We start from the raw sequence: 20,006 nt of genomic DNA on the forward strand, positions 1-20,006 counted from the left end.
CGGTTCACACGCGTCCCGGTTAAAAAAAAAAATCAAAAGCTAAAACGATTTCCTGAGGACAACTGTAAATTACATTGTAATATTATATAAACAAATAATATTGAATTAATTGATTTACTTGCTTTAATCGATCTTTTAAAAGTGTGGGTGTCCATTAATCTTAGGTATTTTTTTAATTTTGTTGTTATTCCAGCATTTAATAAAACATGGCACTAAAGAAACAAGCTTGACCCTTTTTTTCAACTGTTTTAATTCTTTGAAGTCCTTGTTGCCCCCCCCCCCCCTTTTTTTTTTTTGTTCAAACATTACCAGCCATTGAATTTGACATTTTATTTCCCGTAGTGAGCAAGCATCCCAGAATACCCCAAAGCCACCGGAACAAACACCATCACACAGTTTCATCACTTTCACAAAAAGGAAAGAGGGAAATGGGGTGTGGGACTTGAGGGGGTGGGGTCCGCGTATACATCATCCCCGCTCAGTCTGCAGCACATTGCGAACATACATATCACTTATACTGTATATGATTAGCATAATAGGGCATAACATTAGAACTCAGGCAGACGGGGCGTTTTAGAAGAGTACAGCTGTGTGGTTTACATGTATGGGGCAGGATGGGACCGACGCACACGCATTGTTGCGAATGGTCAATTCCAGGCAGCAGTTCATGAGAATGGAGTGCTCTGTCGGCATGACAACTGCTGCAAACAAGCCAAAAATGTAGAAGGGTGAAAAAAATAAGGGGGGGGGGGGGCGATCTGACAGTTGGAACCAAACTGGATTAGTGTGTGAGGAGGTTCTCGATGTGGTTTGGCATGGTAGAGCCTGACTTGCCTTGAGATGTTATCGGTGTCAGACAACATTTTCATATTGTATAACATGAAACCTCTCTGAGGTTTGATTTTTTTTTTTTTTTGGGGGGGGGGGGGCTTTCCCCCGCTAAAATAGATCTGCCCTTGCTCTGAGCAGGTTTCCACATTAACTTGAAACCGTGCATCAATTCTGATTCTGGTCTGTCAAAAAGATAAAAGGTTTCCACAAATCCTTTGCAATATGCTCATGGACTATTCACTGTTGTTTGGTGCATTAAATATTTGGTTCAATCAGGGGTGTCCAAACTACGGCCCATTTTTACGTGGCCCACGGTGTATACAAAAGATGGCATATGCAAGTTGCAACTCATAAACGTGTTGTACATATTTGAAGTGCTTCTCTAAATATGCAAAGATGAAAATTAAGTGCAACTGAGCTAACAGCATTTTCTCTTCATAAACCAACGGTGAATAAGAAAGAATTTTTAATTGGCGAAAAATCATTTAATCCACTTTGTGGATTGTGTCTCTGTGTTAAAGTACGAATTGTGATGACTTCCTAAGTAACTGCTTTAAAAATGTTAATCTTACAACAGATTGTTGTTTTAGGTTATGATTATACCCTAGGGATAGGATTCAGTTTATGTTAAATGTAGGTGCAAAACATTTGTAATGTATAACAAGTCTAGTATAACCTGCCCAAAATTTTGTAGAATCCTAAAGAATTTGCTGAGTAAAAAGCTTGTTCAAATAGTTTATTTTTTTTCAGAGAAAAGCACCGTTCTATATGTCTATATGCAGTTGCAAAATTTATTTTGGCCTGATTGATCCATTTTTAAAAAGTAAAAAAAAATAAAATAAAATACATCTGTTGATATTTCTATATGTGGATTTTTGAGGAAAGTTTGGACACCCCTGGTTTAGATGTTTGAGATGTCCTACGGTGTAACTGGTTTTGAACACATCTCCAGTCTATACTCAACTATCGATAGTTGAGTGCAAGCTTTTTTTGTCTTTCCCCAAAACGGGTTAATAAAACTGCAAATCAACTGGTACAACTTACCTCACAGTCCCACCTACCACTAGAAAGTTCAGCTCCCTACAGTCTAACATCATTTCCCATGATCTTCACCACTTTTTTACTTAGGTTTAGGCCAATCTGCTCCCACCTCAAATGCTAAAGCTATCCACTGGAAAATGTAAGACTAAAAGGGAGAAAAGCTAATGTAAAGAAGTATTTTTAAAACAATGCCTAGGAATGTTATAAGACTGAAGGAAAAGGTAACACGAAGAGTTTCCGTAATGTCGATGAGCACTTTCAATAGTCAGCAGATAGGTGGGCAGTTACCAAACCACATCCATAATAATAATTAAAAAAAAATAGATAATGTTCAAAAAATAAAATGGTAGTTTAGGATGACTATTCAAGTGCTGCCGGGGTCCATTCTTCTAACACATGGTGTCCAAACTACGGCCCGGGGGTCAAATGTGTCCCACCATCTTAAGTGACGTGTGACTGACAAATTTTGTCGCATAATTTTTTACGTGCAAGACTGTTTTCCATTTTCTGCTTTGTGTCACGGTATAAATTGTGACAGTCACATAAATAATTTCAAAATAACCACTCAAAAAGATGGGACAGCTTTTAACAGATTGCTCCTGTTTTGGTATTAAATATAGAAACAGGATTTCGTTGCTGTTTGGCGCAGGAACTGATAGTTTCTGGACTGATATTTACAAGGTCACAACAAAATCTTGTAAAATCCTAAACTATCAGAAAGCTGCTCAGCTTTAAAACCATTATTATAAATAAACAATGTGTGATCGCTTGTTTGACAAATGTTGGTTTGCTATACAAGTCAAAAAAATTTCAACGTGACCCTTGCATCCTTCAGTTTTTCCCTTATATGTCCCCCCAAGGAAAAAGTTTGGACACACATGTTGTAACATGTACACCGCACACGAGCCACACATGCAGTACATGACATCATCAGCTCGCCGCCACTTTCAAGCGCAAAACAACGTGCTCAGCCGTTCAGCTACTAGTTACAAATTGACACTTAATAGCGGTTTAACCACAAAGTTAAAAAAAAAAAATCAAGATTATGAGCTCTTTTCATCTTTACAGGGGCTCAAGAGGCCCAAATGAAAGCCCAAAATCTGGCACCTTTGAATCGGTTTATCCATACTATTTTACATCTTCTTTTTTTTTCTTTATCTTACATCCCTCTCGTAAAGAATAGTAACACAATTATGTATACACCTTCTGTGGATTCAGGCACAAAGAGTAAGAACAGAAAGCAGAATCACTGATGAGTCTGGAAACATTCAGTGCGATGGGCGGCTTCAAAAGTTTGGAAAATGGACAGCTGCTGTGTGAATGAGATGATGTGGCGCAACAATAAGGCATTTTGTTGGCCCTCCATTTATTCTTCTCTTAATTAGCCTTCATCCCACTTGGAAAGGGTGAGATATGTGGCGAGATGTGGCATAAAGCTACATGTACAACTTTAGACTTACTGAATGCCAGCTAAACTAGAAATCACGAGTGTGAGAATGAAGAACTTTGGGTTGTTTGTTTTGTTGAACTTAAGACAGCCGTGTGGGTGAATTATCGATTAAATGTGATGAAGTACACATGCTGCTCTCAACTTGGAAACTACAGTACATTTGACCTCTTGCACTAACGTACCCAAGCTACTTGACAATGTGAAATCATCCCACTCACAAAGTGAAAGGGACAAAGAACAGTATAAAACAAAATGAAAAGTGCACAAATGAGTGTTTTTGTTTCCTTTGTGTGAGGCAGAGCTTTTTTTTTGTTTTGAATTGTGTCCTCAAGAGTTGGTTTGAGGGCAAAAATGGGAAGGTGAGTGTGAATGTGAGGTGAAAAAAGCAGGAGGTGGTGGAGAGATCGCGGATAGCAAAATGCCAAATAGGTCATCAGAAGAAGTTCCAGGCGTGGAACCCTCAGCACCTATCGGGCGCCCTCCTCAGATCCTTTACCCTCCCTTCCGCTCCTCGGATGGAATGTTCTAACCCAGGCTGGTGATGTTAGCCTTGCCACCCGGGGGCGCCACAATGCGCTGGGTGTTGCGGCGAGGAATGTTGTCGTCAATCTGAGCACCTGTGGAGCCCAAAAAATAATAATGGGAAGATTTTGACACTTTTTAATGGGAAGAGTGAAACACAAAAACATTTGATCAACACAGTGGTTGTCAAACGTTTTAGATCAGTAAATGTATTTACAGAAGCTCTCCAAGTAGCACCATATTAAGCAACTTTAGAAAACAGTTACATGGCAAGCATCGGTGTCCATAAAAAAAAATATACCTAAGCTAATATGACATTATGCAATGTTTGATGGAAAAAAAGTGGACTTAAATAATGTTTAAATTCAAATATCAAATGGAATTTTTCGAGGATGTGACACACACAAACGAAAAAAAAAAAACATTGTTTCTTAAAAAGACAATATGAGTGGCTTCTACTAAGATGAAAATGCACATTTCTGATCTTGTGTTTTCTGGAAACGTAAATCTCACATTGATTGATTGGCAGTAATTATTCATTATAAGGTTTGAGTGTGTGTGTTCAATTCATATTTTGTTGTTTTTTATATTAAGACATTTGTGTGTAATAAGAACTTAATAAAATATGTACTAAATTTTGAAGTAAAAAAAATAAAAAATTCCATTGTACGTGTTTCCTTTAGAATTATGTAATAGACCCGGTCTTCTCAAATGGTGGGTGTGGGAAGGGGAATATGATCCAGTCTTTGTTTTTGCCGTGTGAAGTGTAATTGCACATCCCCGGCACCAGGTGGTGCACTGATGCTCTCATTGTCAAAGTCTGTGAGTGAGTTAGACACTTAGTTTTGATATTGCAGTCCACATTTTTTTTCTAAATCACTTTGATTATTATAATACGGTGAGTGGAGGGGGATGTTTTCTCCTTCCTGAGGGCCTTTGCTAAAAAAAAATAAATAAATTGAGAAGCACTGAACGAACTAAAATGTCAGTCCTGTTAAAATCATATTTTTAATATTAGAAGGGCTCTACTGATTAATCAGAAAACTGAATTGAATCAGATGATTTTAGACTAAATATTATTTAATAATATGCTGTACATTTCTGAGATTTTTTTTAAACACATTATAAATGACAAAGATAGTATATTCAAGGATTACCACTAGTCTAGGTTGTACCTTCAATAGGATGGATGATCAAAGATTTCTTTTTGGTTTAGTCAAACTTAAGAATTTTTGAGTTTTACTAACCAGAGAGGCTGAAGCCGGATTGATGCAAGTTCCTGACTGGTTGCTGGTTGGGTTGCTTTGCAGGTGACGTCTTGGCAGATGAGGCCGGCGTCATGGCTTTAGGGGTGACCGACACCTCACAAACCGGGCCGTCATACAGTCCTCTGGGTACACCCCTTAACTCAGCCAGCTGCAATTTGAGAAATATAGTTCAGATAATTATAAAAAAAAATTAAAAATTGGCATTAGTGTTGTACCCTGTTCAGATAATTATAAAAAAAATAAAAAATTGCCATTTGTGTTGTACCCTGCTGCGAGCTTTTATCCTCTTGTAGACGTAGTCTGGGAAAGGTTTGCGGGGCACGTAGCGTCCGGAACCTTCCGTGGCGTGCAGGGTTCCTTCCTCCAAGACAATCTTACCCTGGCTGATCACCACCAAAGGCCCACCACGCACTTCTGTCCCTTCAAAGATGTTATACTCCACTGTCTGAGGGACAAGGAAAGAAATCAACGCGTTCTTACAGTATTTAGCTTTGAGTTTATGCAATGATCAGCAATAAATCAGCTTCATTATAGACGTACGTCAAAAAAAGGTTATGCAAGGGATCAGCAATTTTACTTAAACATTTCGGTATTTTCTGTCTTTTACAGGATTGTTTTATCCACAATCACTCTTGTTTTTTGTGGGAAGCATACAATGAATGTTGATCAAGCATTCCCTGAAGATTTTTAGGGGTTTGTAAAAAAATAACATCAATAACAATCAATTACTTTAGGTAGTAGAGTAATTGATTAATTTCGGTTACTTTAGTAATAAATTATGCTCTAAAAACAGTTCAGTTAAAAATAACCCATTTATAGGTCGTTTTGTTCAAAACAATCTAAAAAATTCGCTGTTTTGTATAACACTAAATCCAAGTTGGGTCGTACTGGGTCGGTATTTTATGACCCATAATTTGGTTATTTTAACCCAACTGTTCTTAGAGTGCAAGATATGCAAGAGCTGCCTACTCTGAAAAATCTAAAATACATTTTGGACCAAAAACATTTTTAACTTCAGTAAATTATTCCTTTTATAGCTGCATGACTAGATGACTTCAGCATTAATTTAATAAGTAAGGGAAAAAAAAGGATATGAAGGTGTTTCCAAATTTTTGACTGGTCAAAAATGTGTGCGCATTGTGATTGGCTGGGAACCACTCTTTGTTATCTACCATTCTTCGCCTCCAGCTAGCCCCCACTTAAATGACGAAAATCATTTTTTTTAAGATGGGCAAACCAGTTTTCTTTAACGAAATGTCTTTTGAACCGGACTAAAAAATGTAATAAGAAATTAGCAATAACCACATTAAACATTCAAAACAAAACGTGTTGTAACTCTGACAAAGCAGCTGCGTTAATTCATTGCCATTTCTTTAAAGTCCAACTAAATGGATGTCAATTTTAAACTCTTCACTCTAAACTCTAAAAATCTATTCTAAACTTGACTTCCTGTATGAGGTTCACCGGGTTGTCTTACAGTATAAATATGTAAAAAAAAGAGATTTTCATAAAACAGCTCCCGGCTGAGTTAGACTGTCTTATTACAGCTACATGGACTTATGACAAAAATACCAGTTTATTGCATCAAAATAACTTCAAAGCAGGAACACATTAATTTCGTTCCGTCAACATGATTCTGTCAACAGCCATGATGCGAACTCCCTATAGACAGAGCCACACGCACAGATTTACGAAAATCCTAGCAAGGAAGCTGTCGATGTCCTATTTGGAGTAACAGGCAAGCAAGTAAAATTAGAACGGTATGAAAAGAGCTTATGCGATTTAACCCGCATTGACCCAAAAATGTTCTCGGTAAAAACTGCTATGGCAACAAAACAAATGATGAGACACACAAACCCTCAGGGAAGAACAACAATCGGGGTCAATCAAGGAAAGCTACTAAATGCTGAGGTCATCCATTTGCTGGATTTAGACCGGTGGAAATGAGATCACTGGTGCACTACACCAAGCCCTACCACGAACATAACTTCATCATTTTCCAGCCAGGCGGAATACATTAAAAAGAAAAAAGTACAGTGCAGACACACACAAATGCATTCAGACACAGTTCTGCCTGCTAACAATCAAAACCAAAGCTTTCCAATTCCTTGGCGATTTTTAAGGATGACATCAGCCCCCTGCTGCTGCGGAGGTCCACGCCCTGCTCAAGCCAGACGGCTATAAAACGTCCTCTGACAGAATGAAAACGTTTGCCTGTAAACTAACTCTTCTGGCTTCATTAATCACATGAACTCAACTGTGATTTAATGCATCTTGGGACAGTTTTATGGTCTGTATTGTAAATGGAGTGTCACTATTCCACTACTGACCTTTGTATAATCATTTTTTCCCTTGTTCGCTAATACATAATCAGGGAAAAGCCTGAGGGGGAGTCGAGACATCTACATAATGACGCTATATAACTTGGGAGTAATTCAGTGGAGCACACTGCTCAACCGTCAATGATCAGAATCTTTGGTTTAATCAATCTATTAAGATAGGCGGAAGCAATCGAAATGAAGCCTTTGGTACCTTTGCGACAGGTAATTCAAGAGACTGAGTTAGATTTGTTCATCTTACAAGCAACGCAGTTTGTGAAGCATTTAAATGAGAAAGAAGAAAAATGACAAATTAGAGTTTGTTCAAAACACTTTTGGGGCCTTAGCAGTATGCCCCCCCCCCGAAAAAAAAAAATCACAAATCAATCAAGATTCTCATTTACTATGATTCAACATGTTTGTAAAAATAGATTTTATAAAAAATAATAAAAAATAACATGAATCTGCTTCATTGATGCGCTGAGAAGGCTAACTTCAAAATAAACAACCAAATAAAACCTGGATATCAATACATCAACTTTAGTTAGGGCGAAGTGATATGGCCCAAAAATAAAATCTTGATTTTTGTTCTGTCAATCCAGATGCTTATCATTTGAATCATTTTTAATCAAAGCAATAATCCCCAACAAACATTTATTTAAAGAGGGTTTGATTTATTTTTAAAAAATGGTTTAAAATCGAGTGCAAAATGTTCAGACAATAAGCTATACTGATTTAAAAATCAGTTTTAAGAATCTTATTTATAAGCAAAAAAAAAATATCAAATCATAGCTTGTGCATAATTTGCTTAAATGCCATTATTAAGTATGTAATTACCATTGTTAACCTTTGTGCAAAACCTTGATTTCATGGTTTAGCTAAATCTCAAATTGGCATTTTTTTTAAAAAGATGAATAAATTGTATTAATTTGATTAATAGCCCTCAGGTACCTTTTACTTTGAAGTTGGCCTTTACACAAACTAGCTTTTTCCTCCTTGTGATCATTATTATTATTATTATTATTATTGCCATCAGATCACGCCTCTACCAACATCAACACACTGGCATAGAAAAATTAATATTCAATCACTTTAAAACGCTAAGAAAGCGCTGGCCAGTTACACTGTCATTTTTTAATACAGCCAAGTTTCCAGCATTAGCGCTAGCTATTAAGTAGGTGGTGCATTCAATTGCAGCCAGTTATTTCACACTCACAATAAAATTACAATAAATGGTCCATCCTATAATTTCTGTTTAACATACCTCATCAAATGACAAGGCTTCCATTTTCTATTCTAGTGGCTGGTATGTCAATAGATCAAAATAAATAGTAGCAGTTGTGGCCCAAATAACATTTTTATGGAAAAAGGAACATTCCTAACAATACAAAACTCAACAAATGTAAAAAAAAAAAAAAAAAAGTAATCAAATTATCACCTAACACACATGCAAGAGTTTCACATACCGAATTGTGGCTCTTGGCAGAGATGATCTTCGTGACGTCAGGATCCCAGAGCACCAGATCTGCATCAGAGCCCACAGAAATACGACCCTTGCGCGGGTACAGGTTAAAGATCTTGGCCGCATTGGTGCTGGTTACTGCCACAAACTGGTTTTCATCCATCTTGCCGGTCACCTAAAAGGAATCCACCGTGAGAATGACCTCAATTTCGTGGGATACAGCCCGCTCAATAAGACTGCTTGGGGAGCTGCTTTTATCAAGAAAATGACAATGACAATTATTTGAATGACATCTACTTGACATGATTATCTTATTAGTAGTTAGCAATTGTTACATTACAAAGTGTTGATTCTATGTGCTAATATGAGCGCTTATCGTTGCTACTCTTAGCTTGTGCAGGATTGTCTCCATGTACTGGATAAAAATGTTAACATGCTTAATTTGTTAAAGTGAAACTAAAACCCCGTATATTCATTTTCAGCAGAAAAAAACATTGATAGTTTTTCTGTAATTGTGGTATTATATTCCATTTATAATTCATTTTGTTCATTTCAGTTGTTTGAAAATGTTTTCAAATGTACTTGGAGTTCAGCTAGTTTTTAAATCAGAGGCCGTAAAAACGATTCAAAAGAGAGATTGGGAAATGGGTGTGTTTACCCCCAAAAAACTTTTAAAAGTTCAAGACAACGTGCAGGTTTGATATTGTAGCCTGAAAGTTCAAATCAGCATTTCGCAGACCACACACCTGTGGAAAATATTAACTACCTAATGCTGAAAATGGCAAAAGTTTAATTTCCGTTTAACCAGCAAAAAGGTTGTGGAAGTAGCTTTTTTTTTTCATTTCATTTTCCACGGAAAGTTAAAGAATTCCACTATGGTGAGTAGAAGTAAGCAGCACTTATTAAATAAATGTCAATGGGATGGGCAAAAAGCTCATTTCCTCTATTGCTTTTATGATCCCCAGTTCATATGAAGTACATGTAAGACGACGCACCACACACTTGTCCCAGATAATCGACATCCTCTCTTCTGTCCCGTTGACACCTTCAGGAATCAGGCTGAAGTCATCTTTTCCCACAGCGCGTTGGGCAGTGTTGAAGGAACAATGCGCACTTCCTGTCACCTGCAGGTCACCGCTGCAAGAAAAGGAAGCCAAAATAGAAAGTCCGGATATCTCCACTTGGAATGTTTTGATTGCGCCGTTACCAAGAGAGCAGCGAGTTGAGATAGTCCGGCGTGGTCGGGTCGGGGCTCAGCGGTGGCGAGGTGACGTAAGCTGCTGCTTTGGCCCAGTTCTTGCTCCAGTAGTGGGAGCCGTCTGTTCCCAGGCTTGCTGTGATTGGCTCTCCATAGACAACAGTGCCTGCACAAAACACTTTGATATCAATATAAACTCGAGAAATCAAGATTTTGCAAAAGTGGCGAGATTCTCAATGGGTGGTTGACAACAGCTACTAACAACTTAATTATGCCATTGAAAGGCATAGTCCACTTATTTAGCCATTTTTAGCAGTAAAAAAAAAAAATATATATAGTTAGTCTATAAGAGACAGTTTTGAAAAGAAAAAAAACATATTTGACGAGAATTAGATTTTTCATTATTGTCATTACCCTTTTGAAAAAAATGAGAATTCTTGTCCATGGCACTGAAAGAGTTAATGACCAGTCAATCACAGTTCAGCTTATGAATGTCACATGACAAACGGCTGAACCATTATTGGTTGTTACCCAAGTCTTGACAAAAGGTGATGTCATTTTCAGTTTACAACAAGTAGAAAAATGTGTTTTCAAAGGTATTAATCGTGCGTGAAAACTAATTTAGTTATCAAACTTAATACAGGACAAAATATTAACTTTTTATTGCTAAAAGTGAAAAAATGAAGTGGCAAAATTCCCACAGCATTTTTTTTTACAAATTAATCAAGCCTTTTTTGTTGGATTAATTTTTCTTACATTAAAATTGATTAAAATCATAATACTCCAGAATGACAGAGGAGAATCTAAATTTCATATTTTGGTCATATTGCTCAGCCCTCAGTACAACATTAAAATAAATAAATATTTGATTTTGGAAAAAAAGTGTGCCCAAAGTGTTTGAGGACATTATGCAAGAACACTCTCCATCACAACCCAGGCAATCAATGAACAATGGAATCACTATCTTATTTAGATATGGCTTTGGTGCCATATAGGTGGATTCTCTGCATGTGCCAGAAATATCATATTTCAGTAAAAAGTTCCAAAATGTGCAGAAGCTTGACACAACTTTCATTCCAGAATGGCTTTGCAATGAGATCCTTTGATTTATATCGACTGAATATACAGTATGGATAATTATGAAACTTTTCAACCAAAGACAGCAAGTGACAGCATCTCTGCTATTTTCGAGTCTTACCCTTCTTCCTGGCTTGAGCGATGATATCAGCAGCACTCTTGCTCATCACTTTGGTGATGTACAAAGGGCAGTTGGTCTGATTGGCCACAGTCACAGAGCGATTTACAGCCTCCGCCTCCACCTGGACAAAAAAAATATAAATTGATACATGCGATCAAACAATAATGGCAATATGCAATATATATATATGCAATATAATATATATGCAATATGGAAAATGCAGACATCGTGAGTGATTAATTACGCCGTGAATAAAAATTGAATGCCAACAGAAAAACAAATGATGCCATATCGAACGATTTACAACAATAACATGGTTATGGGTTTTTTCCAGGAATGGCATCTGGTACCCATAATTGCTGATGGGAGGAGCTAAACTGATAGTCATAATCATTCATTAGACCATCTGTTTTATTACAAAAATTGAATAAAAAGATCAACTGTATGCTTTATCGCGCTATACAAGGCATTAAAATTATTAGAAACAAATCTCTATATTACTTCAGTGCGGTTCTACACCATTATATTCACAGTAATGAAAATGTCCTAAATGAATTACAATAAAAACTGAGCCAAGTAAACTTTGCCAATTCAAATTTTTCTACATCTTTAAGAATCCCAAAGGCATGTTTGTAGTTAAGGCCTACAACTAATGATTATTTTAAAAATGGAATACTCTGTTAATTTTGTTGATCAATTAATATGATATTAAAAAAAAAATAGGTTTTCAATTCCATCCCGTTGTTAAAAAAATATCGCCCCCTCCATCTGAATTGATGTTTTCAAATAATGTTTTCATTATTTCATGATTTCTTTGCTGTTTTACAGTATTTTGTAACATGTCAGAAAACTGGCAAAAATACTGATAACTGTTTTCCAAAGTAAAAACAGATCTCAGTCTCTTTTTGAATATCTTGCACTAACCATATGATCAGCTTTATATAATATCAAGCAATGTGGCTGATGTCCTCTGCCTTAATCATTCTGTAACTTGTGCTTGATGTTTTCTATGGTAGATAAATATGTTTAGGTTACCTTATGTCTGCATAGCTACTAAATCATAAACTTACCATCCATATTATAGCCAACTTCTTCCCACTATTCTTTTCCAGTTTTGAGTGGAGACTTGATTTCATGACAGTAGGAATATGATAACACGAAGAGGGAATTGGAGATAATAGGCAATGTGTTTTGGTATTTGTGCTGAGGCCAGCTCGCTTTACAGACTTAATCTTGCTTGTTTCCATTGTTTTCACCAAAAAGGATGTGCTGTCAGCATCAAACTCTTTCAACACATGACACCGCACATGGATTTGATCATGAAAATGGATCCAAATGTGATATTTCCAAGGCCGAAATCTAACATGGCTCCATTCTCTACTGCAGGCTTTCTAAAAATGCAACATGAAACAATCCAACATTCAATACAGATTTTAAAAATGTTTCTTGCCTCCTCAGGACGGCTCAACACGTGGCCCTCGGGACCAGTGATGCCCTGCTCCAGGATCCTGCGCTGTTCCTGAAACACACACATGACAGGATGCCTAGGAAACCACATACGTTCCACAAGACTGGGATTACAAACACAAACTAAACACAAATATGCTCTCAATGCATATTCATCATAATTTGAGAGTGACAAATGTTAATTAAATTTGTGCCATGACATAATAGCTATAACTGAAGAACATATAATTCATATTAATCTGTCTATCCTAATTTTGTTGGTCATACCTCAGCAACAATGTCTCCATTTTCAGCATGCACCTGAGCGATGGCTCCAAGATCACGGATCACACTGAACACTTCGTACACCTATGGGAAATAGAAGAAATTGGGGAAATAATGGCAAACAATTAAAAAAGATAATGAATGAAAAGAAAAACAGAATCACAAAACAACACTGCATTAAAAATTGCAAAAATAAACAGTATAAGAAACACAAAAGCAAACAAAAAGACAAAGGAAAAAACAAACAAAACGACCAACAGGACACTCAATGATAAGCAATGGCAAACCATTATAAAATATATAATTTAAAAAAAAATAAACTATATATGAAACAAAAACACAAAAAAACAAAGACCAAAAGTATACTGAATGAAAAAAAGACAATAGTTATAATAAAAAGTAAGAAGAAAAATAATGAATAGATAAAAAAACAAACAAGAAAACCAAAAGAAACAACAAAACAAACAAAAAAGTACAAAAAAATGACAAAGAAACAAACAAAGAAAATAAAACAATCTAACTCAATTTTACTTACTGGGCATATTTTTGGGAATGTAACCATAAAAAAGAGATAACAGTGTACACAGAAAAATATGAAATAAAAAAATATTTACCTGAGTGTCAGTTAGCTGGAAAAGATCTTTATAAGCCAGATAGACCAGGAAGGAGTTGATACCTAAGAAGTTGAAGAATGCAGAGAACTACTTTAATTTCAACACCATTATAATAAAAACATATGACATATCAATGCCACAAACACCCAGAACAAAATGCATTACATTGTCAGTAAAATGCGCCGTGTTGGTTTACACGTGAGACTCCTCAAGAGGCCGCTAGGGAGTTTAGTAGTGCTTTTTCATTGGTAAGGATAAAGATATCGAAAAAAAAACCAAGTATGGTTTAAAGTTAGCTGTTTTGTGAGTAGCCCATTGTATTAGTCATACCGTGATCCTTCACAAGGGACTCCATTTCTTCCTGCATCCCTCTGTGCCACTCAGTGATGTCCATATGCAGCGAGTAGTCGCAGCACGACTTGCTGTCGGCCCATTCGCGCCACTGCTCGAAGGCCGAGATGAGACTGACGCCTGGCTCGGGTACCACATGGTCGACTGGATACAAATATAAACAAAACAAATCATTCTCTTTCCTCTGCATTGTGTTACTATTGGCGACATCCAGACTGAGATCACAACCTGGCAGCGGAATGTTGGAGGTTGATCTGAAATGTTAGGATGAATCATCACCAACGATGTTAAGCAGACAAGGAATGACAGCAAAAGCTGTTAGCAGTATTTGGGGTCCAGCTTTTTTGCAATTGACAAATCTTTAGTCTCTTTCATTTATAAGCCAATTTTCAACTCATAATACTTTTCTCTTTGGCTTTAAAACTGCTTTGTAACAATTTTTAATAATATATTTTTTAAGTTGACCAAGTCGGGTAAATTGACATCCGCCTTCAAGATTACATGTTTTTTTACCCGAACCTTTCCTACGCAATGTTGCAATGGCAGCAAGGAAACTGAACATCTCCCCCCCCAAAATCAGAGTGGAACTGGCATACGTCAGCAGTACTTCAACTTTTGCCATAACAAAATACATCTGTAAACAAAGACAGTCTTGACATATGCCTACATTTGTCATGTTGGTGCACCACCTAGTGGATGAATGGTATATCCTACTTGTGCATTTAAAAACACATTTAATTCAGTGGTTAGCAGGCTTTCATTAAAGCATGTGGAGTTTCCAAAAAGAATGGGAAGAAAGTTGTGAGTTTTCCAAAAAGCACTAGGGCTGCATTATCCTAGAATATAATGTGTCGCTGAAAACAATTTGTAGCAGCAGCTCGGTTTCAGGCTCAAAACGAGGAAGCAGCGGGAGAAGAAGACTAACAGGAAGTTATTGCCATCATAACAGCTAACAGGCACACTTTCAAGTTCACTCATGGAATATTTGTGAAACTTCAACTGTATTGGACTTTAAGGACATTATGTCATGTGTAATGTAGATATAATACTGTGTAGGTGTCAATGTAATGGTTGGTGTTGACCTTAAATGGTAATCACTAGTGTGCCAATGCGAATTGTGACTGCAAAGTATTCAACGTGTAAATTTTGTCAATTTTGATGGAGTTTAACAATTCATGTATATTTATATGAACTCACTTCAACTCACATTCAAACTTAGGAAGTTATTATAAAAAATATTTTTTTTCCTTTAAATATTTGGGGAGACGTGTGTCAGGAGGCTCGGTTAGTTGATTATTTGAAAGAATCGGATAATCGATTTTAAAAGACTCTAATAGCAACATTTGTAATTGTAGTGGAGTAAGTCAAGCCGGATGATAACTTACTGATCATCGTGGTTCCTCCCGCCAGTGCCGCTTTGGTGCCCTGGTAAAAATCATCCGCAGATGTCATGCCTCGATCGGGCATCTGGAAGCGTGTGTGCACATCGATCCCGCCTGGCATCAACATGCGCCCATGGGCATCGATTGTTTTCACCCCACCGGGCACGATGAGGTTTTCACCAATTTGTCTGAAGAAATTCCATAAAGTCAATTGTTATTGTAGAGTACAATATTCTGAAAGTTTCAAGCCTCAAAATGAATGTGTTTAACTCTTTATTATGGTTATTTAAGAAAAAGGAAATGTTTACAATAAAACATTCTATGCGCTCCCACAAGCCTTAAGACGGGTTTCTGATCAGTGTTGTGTTTGTGGCATATTGTTATGCTATGTTGTGTTATGCTATGCATGTTGTTATATACCTGTTTTATCCATTTCAGGGGCGGCCATTTTGTTACTTGCTGTCGGCTGAAAATGACATCACAGTTACTCAGGGTTCAGGAAATTGTGGCATGTTTTGAGATTTAACAAACTCACAAAAGGATAAGCTGTGATTGGTTGATACCTGAGCATCTATGATGTCATTTTTAGTCGACAGAAAGTGGAAAAATGGCCGACCCGAGGACAATAAAAACAGGGGGATTTTGCTGCTTGATTAATATTCCACAAATAATATTAATGAGAATGAGATGAAGGACATATTGCAAAGATTTTTGGGGAGTTGGCTTACCCTTTATAGTAAAACATTTTTTCATACTTTGAAGCTTATCACAATGCGTGTTGTCTCGCTCGAATTGTGCAAAAGATCACATCGAGCTCAATTTGGCTTTCAACACTGAACAAACATGAAGCTCACTTGATAACTCCATCCTCCATATAAATGTCAGCGCAGAAGGACTGGTCATCATTGACGATCTTTGCGCCTTTGATGAGGAGACGGTCACTCTGGAAGAGATAGTTCAGGATCACTCAGCTAAATCTTGGATTACATTTTGTTCAAGTTGAGCTGCTACTAAACTAAACATACTCTCATCAGTCTGGCCTTTTACAGATTACCGCGGTAAAATTACAAATGCAATAGCTCAATTTGTCAAGAGATTTAGTGTAAGGAAGTTGATTGACGCTCCTTTGAAGAAACCGAACGGGCAATATCTGCTTGACTGTCTCAGATGGCAGTCTGATAAGAAACATAACTGACTTTCTTCTTCCAATGAAACACTTTGAAACATGAATGCTACTATTGTGTGTATTGTAGTGTTTTTTTAATGCTGTCATTGCTGGATATCTCTACATGAAAAATATCTGACATGTTGAAAGTAAAAAAAAAAAAAAACTATTTCACATGTCACACTTTTATAAGAGGTACCATTTCTTGTCCTTAAGGATTGAAACATTCAGCAAAAATGTCTCAAAGATTAATTACTGTATGATGACCTTAAAATGTTAACATTGCAATGCTGAAAAAGGACATCTCCAATAATGATTCAATCAAACTAAAGCAGACACACAATGAAAGCACTTGTTCGGCGTACCAGGGAGAAAAAAAAAAAAAAAATGCATGAGAATTAATTTCTGAGACAATGAGAATAGCGGCCCATCTCCTGACACACCCCTCAATCCTTTTTACCGATTCAGAGCAAGCACACATGGGGTGGACCAATCACAGGTCCAAGTGTGAAATCAATCATTGTTCTACGCCCACTGCGGGGCAACTGGCCAAACTGTGCAAGAGGAATGGGTGGAAGGGGGTGGTCTTCCCCTGCTACCCCCCCCCCCCCCCCCCCCCCCCTCTCGAGTCACCCTGCTGTTCTGGCACATTGTACAAAAAGGGGGTGGCGGCTCTGGTCACATGAACTTTAGCATCCTACGCTAACAAAGGATGCCTTATTTGAACTACTGTTGTTAGTGTCAGTTCTGGTCCCAAGCAGCCGATTGTAACCCTGCCCTGCATCGGTCCGTTGCAGACCTGCGAAGCATCCAATCACAGACTTGTCAAGCAGAAATGCACTGATGTAACCAGTGCAAAGAAGTCGGTTTATATTTCTAAATCTTCACAGTACGGGTGTCCAAAATTTTCCGTCAAGGGAGTGCGCTGTAGTGCATTAACAGCACAAAGCTCAGACAGGCATAAGGAACTACAAAGCAATTGTTTGCTATGCAATAATTCATCATAAATTGGCGTGAATCAAAAGAGGAGGTTACGTGGACTCTTTCGTAAAACAGAATCACTATTGACTTAAGTAGATCGAGAATATGTTGGCCATCTGGTCTGGGAGTGCCTTGGGGCTCTGTTGATAGTGCGGTAAGATTAGATCATGTTCTACTGAATAAAGGAGGGACTTCCAGCGAACTCTTGGCCTGCTTGTATCCCATTGAGCACATTACCTTACTAACAAGTTACAACAATTTACTTCATGGGTCCACACATCTCTGAAATCTTAAGAAAACTCTCTTCTCATTGTGTTTAAGCTACTTAGCAAAAAAGAGTCTGCAAATTCCCACAAAAAAATTATTTGTTAAGTAACTTGGAACCTATTCGGTCAAACTACAGCCAAGAATTCAGACATTGTATAATCACCTAATTGATGTCAGCTCACAAGGGCTGCAGAATGTTCACGTGTGATTGTACTGGATCTGTGCCAAGCATGACAATGACCTTCATATCATGAGAACATCTGACAGGATGTGGACGGAGCTCAATCGCATAAATGCTATTTTGCAACATCTACAAATCAATTTCACAGACATGTGGCGCTAAACTCTAGCCATGATGAAAGCCTCTTATCTGAACAAAGAAAACAGTAAGTGGTGCATGCACGAAAATAGAAAGAAAATCTAAACATTCATTTGCTGCTAGCTGTGCAATCAAAACAATGTGGTGAAAGTTGTTGCGGCTCACTGAAAGCACATCCTTCAAAAGATAAGATAAAGCTTTGGTAATAACCAGAGGGAAAATTCACGTGCCCTACCAATATGTTATAGGGTGGAATAAATTAAAACATAAAAGGAAAAATGAAAAAAAAATGTAAAAATGTTATTCCTCATCAACCCTGTTTTTTGCAATATACCCTCTGTAATTGGTGTCACAGAACTGTGTTGGGATGAGTCGAGGAGCTTCAAGAAGTGTTTTGCTGCCATCTTGTGGAATTTTTATGTCTCAATGTCTGCTATCCCAAAATAAACAAGCGTGACAGCCACCGCAGTAATCCCAGTAAAAATTCAAAATGCTGCCAACAGCACCTATGTTGCTATGAAAACGACTGCTAGCATTTGTCATTGCCCAGCAACACTTTGTTTTTTTATCCAAAAGGAAAATATCCTAGTAACGCGAGTGAAGTCAGATGGAGAACGCTGCCAGTTATGACATTCAACACCATGATTTAATAAACGGCTATTTTGACTTCTTCCGCAACCCTCCAAATGTATGTCTGCACATGGTCTGCAAAAACAAATCATCACTATATTTAATATGCATGGTAATATTGATTGTCCAAAACTTATTGTCAAATTAGAAATTAATCTTCATTGAGTATTGTCATAAAGACACCAAGTGTAAATGGACAGTAAAATACAATAAGATAAATGTGTTTTCACAAAACCAGGCTTATTTTGCTGAAAATAATTTCAATTATTGATAATCACATGATTAGATCGAATTAATGATACAATTATTAGATACAATTTGCAAATATAGTGTCCATTTTGGAATTTCTACAAAAACAACTCCTTGAAGGTCTCAAATTTCCTTTCCCAGGCGTCAAAAGGTTCAAATTGTAACAGAAGTATATGAACATAGGGTTATAGTAGATGACACGCACCACTGAAAAATAAATGTGCCAAAACTTGAAGTGTGTTTAATGTGTCAATATGGCAAAATTCAAATTGCTGTAACCTCATCAATGTTTGACCTAACTCCATGTTCAATATATCATGTTAAAGGGAATTAAGAGTAGAATTAATTTGTATCAATATCTCAATTTTCATTTTCACCAACATAGGTACGATTTTGTGAAAACACATCACATTTATTGGTTCATAAACAAGAGCTACTACACAAGCGAAAGCAGTGGGATTCAAAAGAAACCCTGATTAGCAAACATGGTATATTAATTTAATGTACACGCTGGACTTGAACTGTGAGGTATATGCACTCACCATTAAGTCACCCAAGACTACACTCCTATAGTTAAAAACACTTTTAAATGATTTTTCTAGCTGTGAACTGAATTTTGTGTTCTTCTGTTACCAAATAAATAAATAAATAAACTAATACTCCCGCTGACCCGCTCACTTGAGGACATGGAGCAACCAGAGTCGCTGTGGTCTTGTTACTGACTTTGCAACACAATGGTCTGCATTGTGCTCACTAATGAAAAATGTTCCATTTCTATCCACCTTTGTCTGGTGTTTGACTTTAGGGGAACTTTCTGATGATGCGCCAGCATTTGCAGAGCAGCGTGCTGCGTAATATGTGAACAGACAGCGCCCCAGGTCACTGTGTGATAAAATGAATGTGGTGTAGGGGTCCTTGATAAAGTAAGGGGTCAAGTGCAATCCTGCAGGTGCACACTTTAATATTAGCTCATCTGTTTAAGACTGTAGCGACAGAGCTTTTAATCCAGGCAATTCTTATAATAGTGTC

The 20,006-nt window shown here is 37.2% G+C and overlaps 1 protein-coding gene across 2 annotated transcripts in view; it reads right to left on the reverse strand.

Moving 5' to 3' along the window:
- Positions 1-315: 315 nt before the first annotated feature.
- Positions 316-20,006, reverse strand: part of LOC148411681 (dihydropyrimidinase-related protein 2) — a 32,236-nt gene continuing 12,545 nt past the window's right edge. For both annotated transcript variants that reach the window (XM_088434832.1, XM_088434833.1), the window contains exons 2-14: positions 16,221-16,309; positions 15,370-15,554; positions 13,964-14,128; positions 13,634-13,695; positions 13,023-13,103; positions 12,739-12,807; positions 11,289-11,409; positions 10,100-10,256; positions 9,888-10,029; positions 8,897-9,067; positions 5,378-5,557; positions 5,092-5,260; positions 316-3,939 (exon numbers count right to left, since the gene is read on the reverse strand). In XM_088434832.1, coding sequence (XP_088290958.1) covers positions 3,848-3,939; positions 5,092-5,260; positions 5,378-5,557; positions 8,897-9,067; positions 9,888-10,029; positions 10,100-10,256; positions 11,289-11,409; positions 12,739-12,807; positions 13,023-13,103; positions 13,634-13,695; positions 13,964-14,128; positions 15,370-15,554; positions 16,221-16,309 — 1,683 coding nt within the window. In that variant the 3' untranslated portion in view covers positions 316-3,847. The remainder of the gene's footprint in view (positions 3,940-5,091; positions 5,261-5,377; positions 5,558-8,896; positions 9,068-9,887; positions 10,030-10,099; positions 10,257-11,288; positions 11,410-12,738; positions 12,808-13,022; positions 13,104-13,633; positions 13,696-13,963; positions 14,129-15,369; positions 15,555-16,220; positions 16,310-20,006) is intronic.

Source organism: Hippichthys cyanospilos, chromosome 15 (assembly GCF_059441005.1).
Source record: "Hippichthys cyanospilos isolate Australia breed blue-spotted pipefish chromosome 15, RoL_Hcya_1.0, whole genome shotgun sequence".
Classification (NCBI taxonomy): Eukaryota; Metazoa; Chordata; class Actinopteri; order Syngnathiformes; family Syngnathidae; genus Hippichthys; species Hippichthys cyanospilos.